This window comes from Populus euphratica, unplaced genomic scaffold (assembly GCF_000495115.2).
Source record: "Populus euphratica unplaced genomic scaffold, PopEup_1.0 scaffold801.1, whole genome shotgun sequence".
Classification (NCBI taxonomy): domain Eukaryota; kingdom Viridiplantae; phylum Streptophyta; class Magnoliopsida; order Malpighiales; family Salicaceae; genus Populus; species Populus euphratica.
This window is the reverse complement of record NW_011500658.1, coordinates 34,050-46,019: the sequence shown is the minus strand read 5'-3', so window position 1 is coordinate 46,019 and position 11,970 is coordinate 34,050. Positions and strand designations below refer to the sequence as shown.

At 28.6% G+C, this 11,970-nt stretch overlaps 1 protein-coding gene across 1 annotated transcript; it reads right to left on the bottom strand.

The window, feature by feature from the left end:
• Window positions 1-8,815: 8,815 nt before the first annotated feature.
• LOC105115892 (pelargonidin 3-O-(6-caffeoylglucoside) 5-O-(6-O-malonylglucoside) 4'''-malonyltransferase-like) lies at window positions 8,816-10,513 on the bottom strand. Its single transcript, XM_011012963.1, has one exon. The coding sequence runs from the start codon at window positions 10,408-10,410 to the stop codon at window positions 9,088-9,090; it is 1,323 nt and encodes a 440-aa protein (XP_011011265.1). The 5' UTR covers window positions 10,411-10,513; the 3' UTR covers window positions 8,816-9,087.
• Between the last annotated feature and the right edge of the window lie 1,457 nt (window positions 10,514-11,970).

The following is an 11,970-nucleotide window of genomic DNA, read 5'->3' as shown; positions in this document are numbered from 1 at the left end:
GTGGGTGTCCGGGCCAGCTTGCGCGCACCATGACTAATCCCACGAGCCCTGAAGTTAACGACCATGTAAGCCTCCATTGACCATCATATGAGCAATTAAGGACTCGAACCTGAGACCACATAGGGAGTGAACCCCTTGATCCCAATAACCCTTTAGTCTCAAGTTCTTACCACTTGGCCATTACCTAGATGGTTACAGTTAAATATTATTTTTTTTAAATTAAGGTGGGTGTCCGGGCTAGCTTGCGCGCACCATGACTAATCCCATGAGCCCTAAAGTTAACGACCATGTAAACCTCCATTGACCATCATATGAGCAACCAAGGACTCGAACCTGAGACCACATAGGGAGTGAACCCCTTGATCCCAATTTCTTACCACTTGGCCACTACCTATTTTTTTTTTTTTTATTTACGTGGGGTGTCCGGGCCAGCTTACGCGCACCACGACTAATCCCCACGACCCACTGAACATCTTGCAAGCCTAGTGAGCAGGTAAAGCACCGCGGGGATGACAGGCGTGCATGGTGAGATTCAAACCCAGGTGCGGAGGAAGGGGACAAGCCCCTTCCACCGCTAGGCCAGAACCTCACTTACAAAGTTAAATATTATTGACAATATTAGTGGCAGCGTTGATACTAGTAGTAACACTGATGTTCATAATATTAGTACTTGCAGTAATAATTCTTTAGATCATGTTTGTTTTTCAGAAAATAGTTTTTGAAAAATCACTTATAATAATAATTATTAGTACTTGCAGTAATAATTCTTTAGACCATGTTTGTTTTTCAGAAAGTAATTTTTAAAAAATCATTTATAGTAATAATTCATGATATTAGTACTTATAGTAACAATTCAAAATTCAAATTAGGTAAACAGTCAGGCTGATAAATTTTAAAATTAAATTATTTAATTAAATTTAATGATATGTACCAAAAACAAAATTTAAGATTATATATATATATGGCGTTTGTTTCTTTAATTTCTTGGAGTGGATATGATCAGGAGAGCTATGATGCTTGAGTTGAAATTTTCTTGTACATTTTCCACTAAAAAACTGTTTGCCTTATCATATTGTATGCCTGATTTTCTTTATCTTTCCTTTATCTTTCTTTCAGCATGTAGAAATAAAATATCAAATTAGCAATCACATTATTTATTAAATCAAGACAAATTCTAAACCTCAATAACTTTATAAAAGAAAACATAATTGGGATCAACCTCTTTTAAGCTTTTTGTTGAAATTCTACAGAATTATCACAGGATTTAAAGAAGAGTTTTTCTTGTAAATTAGCAGAATTAAAAATTAATAAAGAAATAACACAGAAAATATTTAGGAAAATGAGCACTGTGACATTAAAGCAGTTCCCGTGGCCAATTCTAATTTTCGCTAGGAAATGTTTTTAGTCTAGTTAAATTTATTTCGTGAAATAATATTAATAATATTTTCATTGAAATTTTCATGTCTTTAATATTTTTTTCTTAGTTTATTTTTTTACATTTTATTTTATAATTTAAAATTAAGGCGTGAATATTTTCTATGATTTTCTTAATTGCATTTATTTTAAAAATATTTTTTAATTGTATTATTTCTTATAAATTTCAATTTGTTTTTTCAACTGTGTAAGGAGCAAGGACCCCAAAAAAACTCACGAGTAAATGAAACAATGATCACGTGTTTGTCCTTTCCATTTCTTCAAACGAATGCAGCAAAGGTTCATATGTCCCAGCTTCCAGCTGCTAAACCCTAAACGACCAAACTCTATATCCTAAGCATTAAATTTTAAATTTAAATTTCAAATTAAAACCATAAATATTAACCGATTAAAAACTTAAAGGACAAAAAATTTAAAAAAAATATATTAGGTTTGATTAGTAAACTAACTAAAGTTTATAAATTAATTAACTGAATTAATATGTTGAACCCATAAACTAAATAATATATTTTATTATGATTAATAACAAGTTTTTTAAATTATTATTTCTTTAATTATATAATAAAAAAATAAACTATCACAACAAAATCTACAGTAAAACCAATATTATAGCTTCATACCTTCTAATTAAGAATATATTCATCAATTATAACCATGGGACTCAGGAAAGGGCCCCCGCATTCTTACAGCTATGTAGATTTGAATTGTAGGCAATATACGTTATACTCATTTAATGTTTGTTCCCTGCTTTGTTGGCACTCTCTTTTCTGCATTAAAAAAACAAAAAAGCAAATTTATTATTAAACTATGAGTTATTTTAAAAATGTTTCTATTAAAAAAATATTTATTTTATTTTTAAAAAATTTATTTTTAACATCAACATCAACATCTCAACTGCCTAAAAATATATAAAAAAATCATTTAAAAAATATATTTTTACACTGCCAAAAAAGCATAAAGAAAGTTTGACCTTTGTTCCTTAATTTCTTTGAGTGGATATGAAACTGTGATGCTAGAGTTGAAATATTCTAGCAGTATTTTTGTCTACATCATAATGTATGCCTGATTTTTGTCTACATCATAATATAGTAATTAAACACTATAAAAGATTGCTGGGGTGTAAATGTTTTTTAAGAAAATAATATTTTTTTAAAATGATTTTTTTTGTATTTTTAGATCATTTTAATATTAAAAATAAATTTTAAAATATTTTTTTGATATTTTTTAACTATTTTTTTTAAACAATCGCTATTTTTTTTTAATGATAAATGTGTTTTTTTTTTTAATGCAGAAAAGAGAGTGCCAACAAAGCATACATTAAATGAGAATGTTGCCTATCTATAGTTCAAATATACCTTGCTGTAAACGAAGACCGCAAGCTCAAGGCTGTCTGCAATTGTTAGAGACAAGGGCAATAACAATTATTAGAGACAAGGGCAATAGTATAGGCTCTCTTTCCTGAGTCTCATGGTTATCCAATACACCATTTAAAACGTGATATTTATAGTGTGTTGTTATATAGAATAATAATTTCTTTCTTAAAAAATATAAAATGGATAGCAGGAGGGGCAAAAAAAAAGAAAGAATAAAAAAAATTCAGAGATATATCAAAACTTTGATATATCAAATCCCTGGACTCTTTTAAGCTTTTATAGAAATTTTAGAGTTGATTTGTTTTTGTATTCTAAATATTTTTAAAAATGTTTAAGAGTTTTATATATATATATATATATATATATATATAGATTTAGATTGCTTTACTATGTTAATATTAAAAAATTAAAATTTTAAAATATTTTAAATAAAAAATAATATAAATTAATATTTTAGATAATCTAAGTAGAGGGAGTGGCCCGTAATGAGGATGTACTTGTTTTCTTCTACTGAGATGATTGTAGTCAAGTTATATCGAAATTAGAGTCCTTGGTTTGAAGATCACAAGGTGACATTTCATTCTAGTTGTTTTTATTTATTTTTAGATTTCTTCATGAAAAATGAAAAAAACAAAATACAAAAAGTACATATCAAAAAAATATTCACAAATAATAAAATAATAATAATAATAATAATAATAATAGGAGTGAGAAAAGAATATTGGAATGCTGAAAAAATAAAAAAATTAGTTGAGGAGGTTCAAAAATATAAAATGTTAAAATTTGATAGTATATTTTTTACTAATGAGAGTTCTGTTGACAAAAAAAATTTAAATTGAGAAAGAGTTCAAAATCAGATATTTATGGATTCAATTAAATTTTATTTAAGGTTTAATTGAATTTATGAAGGCTTTGATTACAAGCAAAATTAATTTTTTAGGTCAATTTAGGATTTTATTGGAAGTAATTAAAGTTATGGGATTCAATTATAATTTTAAAGAATTGATTTGGTCAAATCAAAGGCTTAATTATATAATTATTGAAACTTGATAGCCAATTAAAAACTTAATTAAAACAATCCAAAATCAAGAATTAAATCAGAAAAGATGCTAAAATCAAGGGGTCTAACAATAATTTTTATGGGGCACTTAATCACAAAATTATAAAAACATCCAAGGATCAAATAAAAAATATTCATTTTGGATTTGAAAACGATGCCGTTTCATTTGTTCATCACCTTTTTCATCTGTAATGGTTTCTACAGTAAAGACAATACAGGTGTTAGCAGCTTCAATCAAGTAGCACATTTAGCGGCTGACACCCCTTGCCACCATGATGCACCCCGACCGTTACCAAGAAACGCCTACGTCCTCTGACTATAAAAGCCAGAGGAGGAACCAAACCGAGAGGAGTAAAAAGGACAAAAGGAAAAAAGAGAACAAAGGGAGAAAGGAGAGAGAAAACCAGAGGGGAACGACAGAGGAGGAAAAAAAAAGAGGGGAGAGAGTTGCACCAGCATTGCCAACACCATCGTCAGCTCATCATTTTCTTCGTCCAGCAGCCACTGCCATTCTCCATCACAACCACACCAGCACTACACAACAAAAAGGAGGAGAGGAGACAAAAAACAACGAGATAGTGAGGGGACGACAGAGAGAGGAGAGCAAAACAGCGAAGGAAAGACGAGAGTAGAACAGAGGAAAAAAAGAAAGAGATTAGGACACAGTCGTGAATCAGTCAGGTTTGTTGGATCCAGTTCAGTCACATGCCCGGACTAGCCCCAACCTAAAAGAAGTAATAAAATAATAATAAAATAAAATTTTCTTCAAAATTATTTTAAAAAATCCTTTTAAAATATGTGATTTTTCACATTTGTTTCACTGCATTTTGATCAATATTAGTTTATATTTTTATAATATAAAGAGAAAAATCTGATATCAAAATATCTGATTTTTATCAAAAAAAATAAAAAATATTTTGTTTTCATGTATTTTCTAATCTCTCAAAAATATATATAGAAAATCATATTGTGTTTTCATATAACAAAAAAAAAATGTATTAGCATATATTATGTCTTTAATAACCAGTTTATTAAAGTCATGAGAACTAGGCCAATATTTCAAAAATTTCAGAAAAAAAAATTTAATATCTGGAGTTACGACCTTATATGTAAGACATATTTCAGATATTAAATTCTTTTGTTTACCTCAGAATTACCTGAATAGATAAGGATCTCCTTACCAAAGAAGATTTTTTTAAAACTATAGACGGACAAACAACTAGAAAATACAACCAAACCTTAGATTTTACCAGACAATAAAACAATGCAGCTTACCTTAGGTAGGGTATATTTGAGGTGCTAATACCTTTCCTTTACGCAACCAATTTCCATACCCAATCTCTAAGACTAGTTAGGGTTTCTAGTGACTAAAATATTAGGTGGCGACTCCCATTTTATTTTTTTACTAATAAAAAATAAGAATTATTTGTCTCCTCTTATTTGCTACATTTACAATAATCAGAGGGTGAATGTTTTCATCGCAACGCTGCATATATGCGATACTAATGATTAGAAATTTGATGTTATATTTCAACATACAGAAAAAAAAACTCTGAAATCATAATTTATAAGCAATCTTTTGTAGTGTTTAATTACTATATTAGAAAATAAAATACAGAAAATCAGGCATGCATTATGATCAAGACAGGCAATTTTTCATGAAAATACTGCTAGAAAAATTTGAACTCTCTAGATGAAGAATATGTTCATCAGTTAATAAAATATATAACCATTGTCCATATGCTTTGTTTTTATGGTGTAAGAATATTTTTTTAAAAAAAAATTATATATATTTTTAGATCATTTTGATATGTTAATATTAAAAATATTTTTTAAATATATTTTCAATTAAAATATATTTTGAAAACAATAGCTATATAAATAACAAATACACTATTCTTAAAAAAAAAAAAAACAGAAAAGAGAAAAGAGAGGGCCAACAAAGCATGTACCTAAACATTAAATGAGTTTGAGCTATTTTGCCTACAATTCAAATCAACCTAGCTGTAAGAATGAAGAACACAAGCTAAACGCTGTATGCATTTATTAGAGACAACGTGTAATAGTACTTAATTAGAAGGTTTGAAGCTCTAGCAAATTAAGGAGTTTTTTTTTACTATAGATATTATAAATTATAAATAAAGCTAAAAGATAAGAGAACAACAATACTTTTCTATATCCCCTCATTTACTATATTTTTTCTTCTTTTCCTTTCTCTTTTCTTCTTCTTTTTTTTTTTTGCTACATTGACATATTTTTTTTATTTTGACTTTTTTTTGTTAATGATTTTTTTAATAATTTAATCTTGTTTATAAGAATTCAAAATAGATAATTTATTTTAATTTATTTTTATATGATTATTATAATATCAAAAAACATCTCAGTATTAAATTGATGTTTAAAAAATATCTTAGTTCATGGCGGCGCATCCTTCCACGCGCGGCCATCACTGACGGCGCGTGGGTTCACGCGTCGCTGCTGTCAATGCCCAGAAACAGCCGGACCTTGGACCTTTTCTCCCTTTTCCATACGGCGCGTGGGTTCACGCGCCGCCATTGTCAATGCCCAGAAACGGCCGGACCTTGGACCTTTTCTCCCTTTTTCCACCGGTGGTGACCTGCAAAGAAAAAATCAAATCACAAAAGCCAGTTGATTCTAGTTGTTTTTTCTTCATTTTCAGATCTGCTTTTCTCCTTTCTTTCATTTTTTAAAACAAGCAATATCAACATCGACTCAACAAGAAAAATTAATGATTGTAAAATTTACGCGTTAAAAGTTGAACGCGTTTGAAATACCTTTGAAAATTTAATTCTTCTGAAATGATGTTGAAAATGCTAAAAACGATGCAAATATATCAAAATGCATTTTTTTGGGTTTTTCATTGTTTTTGATTTTTTTCTGAATATTTATCAAAAACATGGGTAAAAAATTAGGTAGCAACAAAAAATAATTTTAAAAAACTAGGTTATTAAAGTTTGTGGAGTCAATAAATTTGTAAGTTTGACAAGATAACCATGGTTGCTCTAGTTTGTGGGTTTATTAGGGTTATTTTTTAATTAAACTCGATTATGTGATTTTTTTTAATGATATAGTTAGCAAACAAAATTTAGAAAAAAACATGTTATTAAATTTTAGAAAGTCCATAGGCTTGTTGACATGTATGACAAGTTTAACTTTTATTTTTTTAATTTCATCATTTGATATTTAATTAATTGAGAATTAAATTTTATTATTTATTTATTTATTATGAGGTTATCATAATTTTAAAAAGTTGATATTTAATTAATTGAGAATTAAATTTCATTATTTATTTATTTTTTATGAGGTTATCATAATTTTAAAAAATCTCAATATTGATTTGACACTCGATTTTATGATAATTTATTTTTGTTATCATATAGTTGAATAAATAATAATAAAAAAATAAATTATTAATTCCAATAAAGTTCATTACCTAGTTTGTGGGTCTGGCATGTTAACTCGGATTATCCAATTCATAAGTTTAGTGAGTTTACCCATCAAACCTGATATTTTTTTTTTTAGTTTCTAGTCCTTTAATTTTATTTTTATTTCACTCTTATTCAATATTGAATTGGTAGAGAAATTGATTTTATATTTGATGTTTTTTATTTTTTATATGGTTATTATGACCTCAAATAAATATCTTTTTAGAGTTGGTGCTCGATTTTGAAAGTATATAAATTATTATAAAATTAAATAAAAATAATTTACACAAATAAAAAAGTATTAAATCTATTGAATTCTATGACCTAGTTTTCATGGTGATCACCGAGGTCGATCTAATCTGAAATCAATATAAAAAACAATTTATAGTTTTAAAGTTTTTTTAAAAGTTATGTCATGTTTTTACCAATCATTCAAATATTTTTAAACTTATTAAATTAAATAATTTATTTTGGATTAGTTCTTATACAGTTCAATTCAAAACTCAAGCGAGTCGGGTTAATAAACTTTAAAATTAAATTATTTAATTATATTGAATGATATTACCAAAAAAATCTCAATAATCGATAATATTTTTAAGCTTTTAAAAAAAATTATTTCAACTAGACATATAACTTGTCCGAATGTCCTCATTTCCTCTGAATATGAACATCTGGAAGTTTAGTGACTTGTGTATTTATACAAAGAAGAAAGTTTGACCTTTTTTTCTTTAATTTATTTGAGTGGATATGATCAAGAGAACTATGATGCTTGATTTGAAATTTTCTAGTACATTTTCCGTTAAAAAATTGTTTGTCCTAATCATATTGTATGCCTGATTTTCTTTATCTTATACTTTATGCTATATAAAAGAGCTCACTGATTGTGATTTCAGAGCTTTTTTTTTAGCATGTAGAGATAAAATATCAAATTACCAATCATATTATTTATTAAATCAAGACAAATTCTAAACCTCAATAACTCTATAAAATAAAACATCATGATCACAGGAGTAAAAGAAGAGTTTTTCTGGTAAATTAGCAGAATTAAAAAATAATAAAGAAATAACACAGAAAATATTTTGGAAATTGAGCACTGTCACATTAAGGCAGTTCCAGTGACCTATTCTAATTTGCGTTAGGAAATTTTTTTAGTATAGTTAAATTTATTTCGTGAAATAGTATTAATAATGTTGTCATTGAAATTTAATTTCATGTCTTTAATATATTTTTTTCTCTTATTTTTTATTAGTTTATTTTTTTTACAGTTTATTTTATAATTTAAAATAAGTCACAAATATTTTCTATGATTTTCTGAACTGGATTTATTTTAAAAATATTTTTTAATTGTATTGTTTCTTATCAATTTCAATTTGTTTTTCAACCGTGCAAGGACAAAAAAAAAATCATGAGTAAATGAAACAATGATCACGTGTTTGTCTTTTCCATTTCTTCAAATGAATGCAGCCATCAGATCCCTTAAATAGAGAGAATAAAAAAAATAATTAAATATATAATACATCAATCTTATATCTAAATATCTTGAATTTTAATACTCATCATGTGTAACTGAAGAAGAAACATTAGCTAGCTATAGTAAAGAAAATTGTACTGGTAGAATTGCAAAAACAAAAGTAAAAAAAAATAAAAAAACTGTTGGGACATACAAAGCAAATTCAAAGGCAGGCAGCACAAGCAACTACAAACACGAGTTACGCAAACTGGACATACAAATCAACATTACATATACCATGTGAAGAAGAAACTGACGATGTTCTTAGGTAGTGAAAGCTAAAAGATCAGGATCTTGTTTAAAAAGAAGCATCTTGTTTTCTTCCAAGCTCACCCATGCGTCAATTCCATCACCATCTTTCGTGTCAAAAAGCAAAATCATCTCTTTGTGAGCCTGCACACCTCTACTCACCAAAGTGGGCTTTCCCCAACCAAAATCTGCTTCATACATAGGGAACCGACACCAGCAAGAAAACAAATAGACATCTTGTTGTTCAGTATGCTTCAATGCTTCATCTAGCTTTCGAAAGTCGTTCATCACCATGATAAAAAATTCATCAGAACTTGAAGCTTTCGCGTAATTTGAGAGAGTTTGTTCAATGCCATCATGGATCCGACTTACTAACTCGTGAATCTTCACCTCGCCCTCATCATTGGGCATAAAATGGGGAGCTGACCAACCTGCAAAGTTTCCACAAGTGTTCTCTGGTATAGGAAGATTTGTCTTTCCTCGCAGATTGATAGGAAATTTGATGATGGAAGGTCTCATTCGGCCATGTACAGCTTGAGACACCCTAATACAACTCCTCCATATGAGTGCCGCCACAACCTTTACTCTTGTGATTTGTTGTTTCGGCAACTCTGAACTGTTATTTCTAGCGCTGGCACTAACAGCAGCTTTCAAATTTGATATTGCTACAGCATCAAACACAAACCTTTTTGTGACAATCTTATTTGTATCTGTAGCTTTACGTTCCCAATTCTCGATTCTAAATGCATCTCTTGGTGGGAAAATGGAACCCAATTCGAAACTTGGAGGGCGTGCCTTGTCGATCCCAATTCGGCACGCAGTTGCCCATGCCGTAATGAATCCAAATGCCGAGAATGCATCGACCATCTTGTGTGTCATAGATACACCTATAGCAATTCCACCACACTCAAACCTGTTGAATTGAACAACTAGCGGAGGGCTATTAATAGGATCGAACATTGGTGGAACAAAGTGATTCTGCAACTGGATCTCAAGCTCTTCATCGCTGAGGAGTTGAGAGAGAGAGCCAGCTACTTGGGCTTCCAAGTACTCGGCTCCCTTATCATTGCATTCAATCAAGGGTTCATCACTCGAATATCTTCCTGCGAGTGGATAATATAGCGTTAAAACCTCAGACAAAGATTTCTGTAACCGCAAACTTTTCTCTGCATTGTTGATTACGCCACATTCTTCTTCATTAGCTGGGTAGAAGCAGAAGCTAGGCACGTAATGATTCTGACCATGCTGATCAAAACTTGATATTTTCAACCTTTGAAGGTTGGGTGGAGTTGGAGACGATGGAGTGATCCATTTTCTAGATGTGATTTCAATTTTCATGTTCAAATTTGAAATATGACATAAGAGTTGGGGTGTTTTGTCAGAGTGTTCCTCGAGAAGAAAGAGCAACGCAGGGACTTCAGCCTTGCGTGTCTGATAAATATACATGGAGCATTCAATGGAGGCAAATTATTCACACAAAAACTCAATAACTACGTGGTGATATGCATGTCACAAATTTTCCACCTACTATACAAGAGGAAGATAAGCCAGCTACGTGGTGACCATGCAAGTCACAGAATTTCTTGATTTTATTTTATTGATTTTGTATTTATTATAAAGTAATATAAAATTATTTTTCCAATTTACCCAACAATTTATACTTTAAGTTAGAATTTTGATATAATATTAGAATTTTAATAACAACACGTTAGGAGTTGAATTCTATTTTAATTAAAATAAAAAAATTTAATATAAGATTTTGTTAATATGTGAAAAACTTTCAACTAAAATTAAAAATATTCTATTTTAATTAAAATAATAAATTTTTTTGTTAATATGATGAAAAAATTTCAATTAAAATTAAAAATTTTAAAATGAGACAAATAATGCAAGTACGTATGAGTTTTTAACTTGAAGAAATTTTAGAAATAACCTAATGATAGAGAAACTCCATATGTCAAAAATCTTATGTTTTTTGCTTCACAAGAAATTGGAAATAATTAAAAGATGAACTTTCTTGGTTAGAATTATTTAGTTTCATTTGAAATTATGGTAGTTTGTATTTATAAGAGTTTTATTTATAAAAAATATTATTATGATTTTAATGTGTTAATGTTAAAAATATTATTATTTATTTATATTTGATGCAGACATTAAAATAAAAAAAAAACTATAAGTTTTCAATGTTTGCATCGTGGCATATGAGGAAATGGATTGCAATAATAAAGTGGTAATTTTACTTTTTAATTCAAAATTATTTATTCTTTTCTAATGGTTAAAAAACTATTTATGGAGGCAAGAAGGTTTTTTCATGATTTTCACGCATAGTAAAACTATACATAGTTGAAATTGAACCAAACATGCATCTGTCATCAGACCTAACACTTTAGACTTCAAGAATCTTATGCTTGCAGATTGATCATATGGAATCCTTTCGAAAGCTTTTTCTTCGAATCTTGATTTTATAAATAAACAGATGTGCTCCTTTGTTTCTTTTTCTTATTTGAATTTTTATATATATATATTTGGAAGTGTTAATTTAAAGTGTTTTTAATGTAAAAATAAAAAATAAAAACATCAAATTGGTATCTTTTGTTGCTTTCATATATTCTCATTTCTATACCATAAAAAAAAAAAGCTAACAGAATGAACATAAAAACAAAAATAGAAGATGAGAAATATAAATAGATGAAGCTAGAGATGACATATTCAAATAGATAAAAACAAAAACAAAAACAAAATGCTTGAAAATAGATCTTAATGGTGTAAAAGAGGCTTATGCCCTGACTTTCGATGATCAAGGTCACTGTAATTTAGGCTTGGGCATGCCAATCAAGGCCATGTTGGGCAAAATATAATTTGTTCAATTTTAATATTTGTAGATTTATTATGATTTTA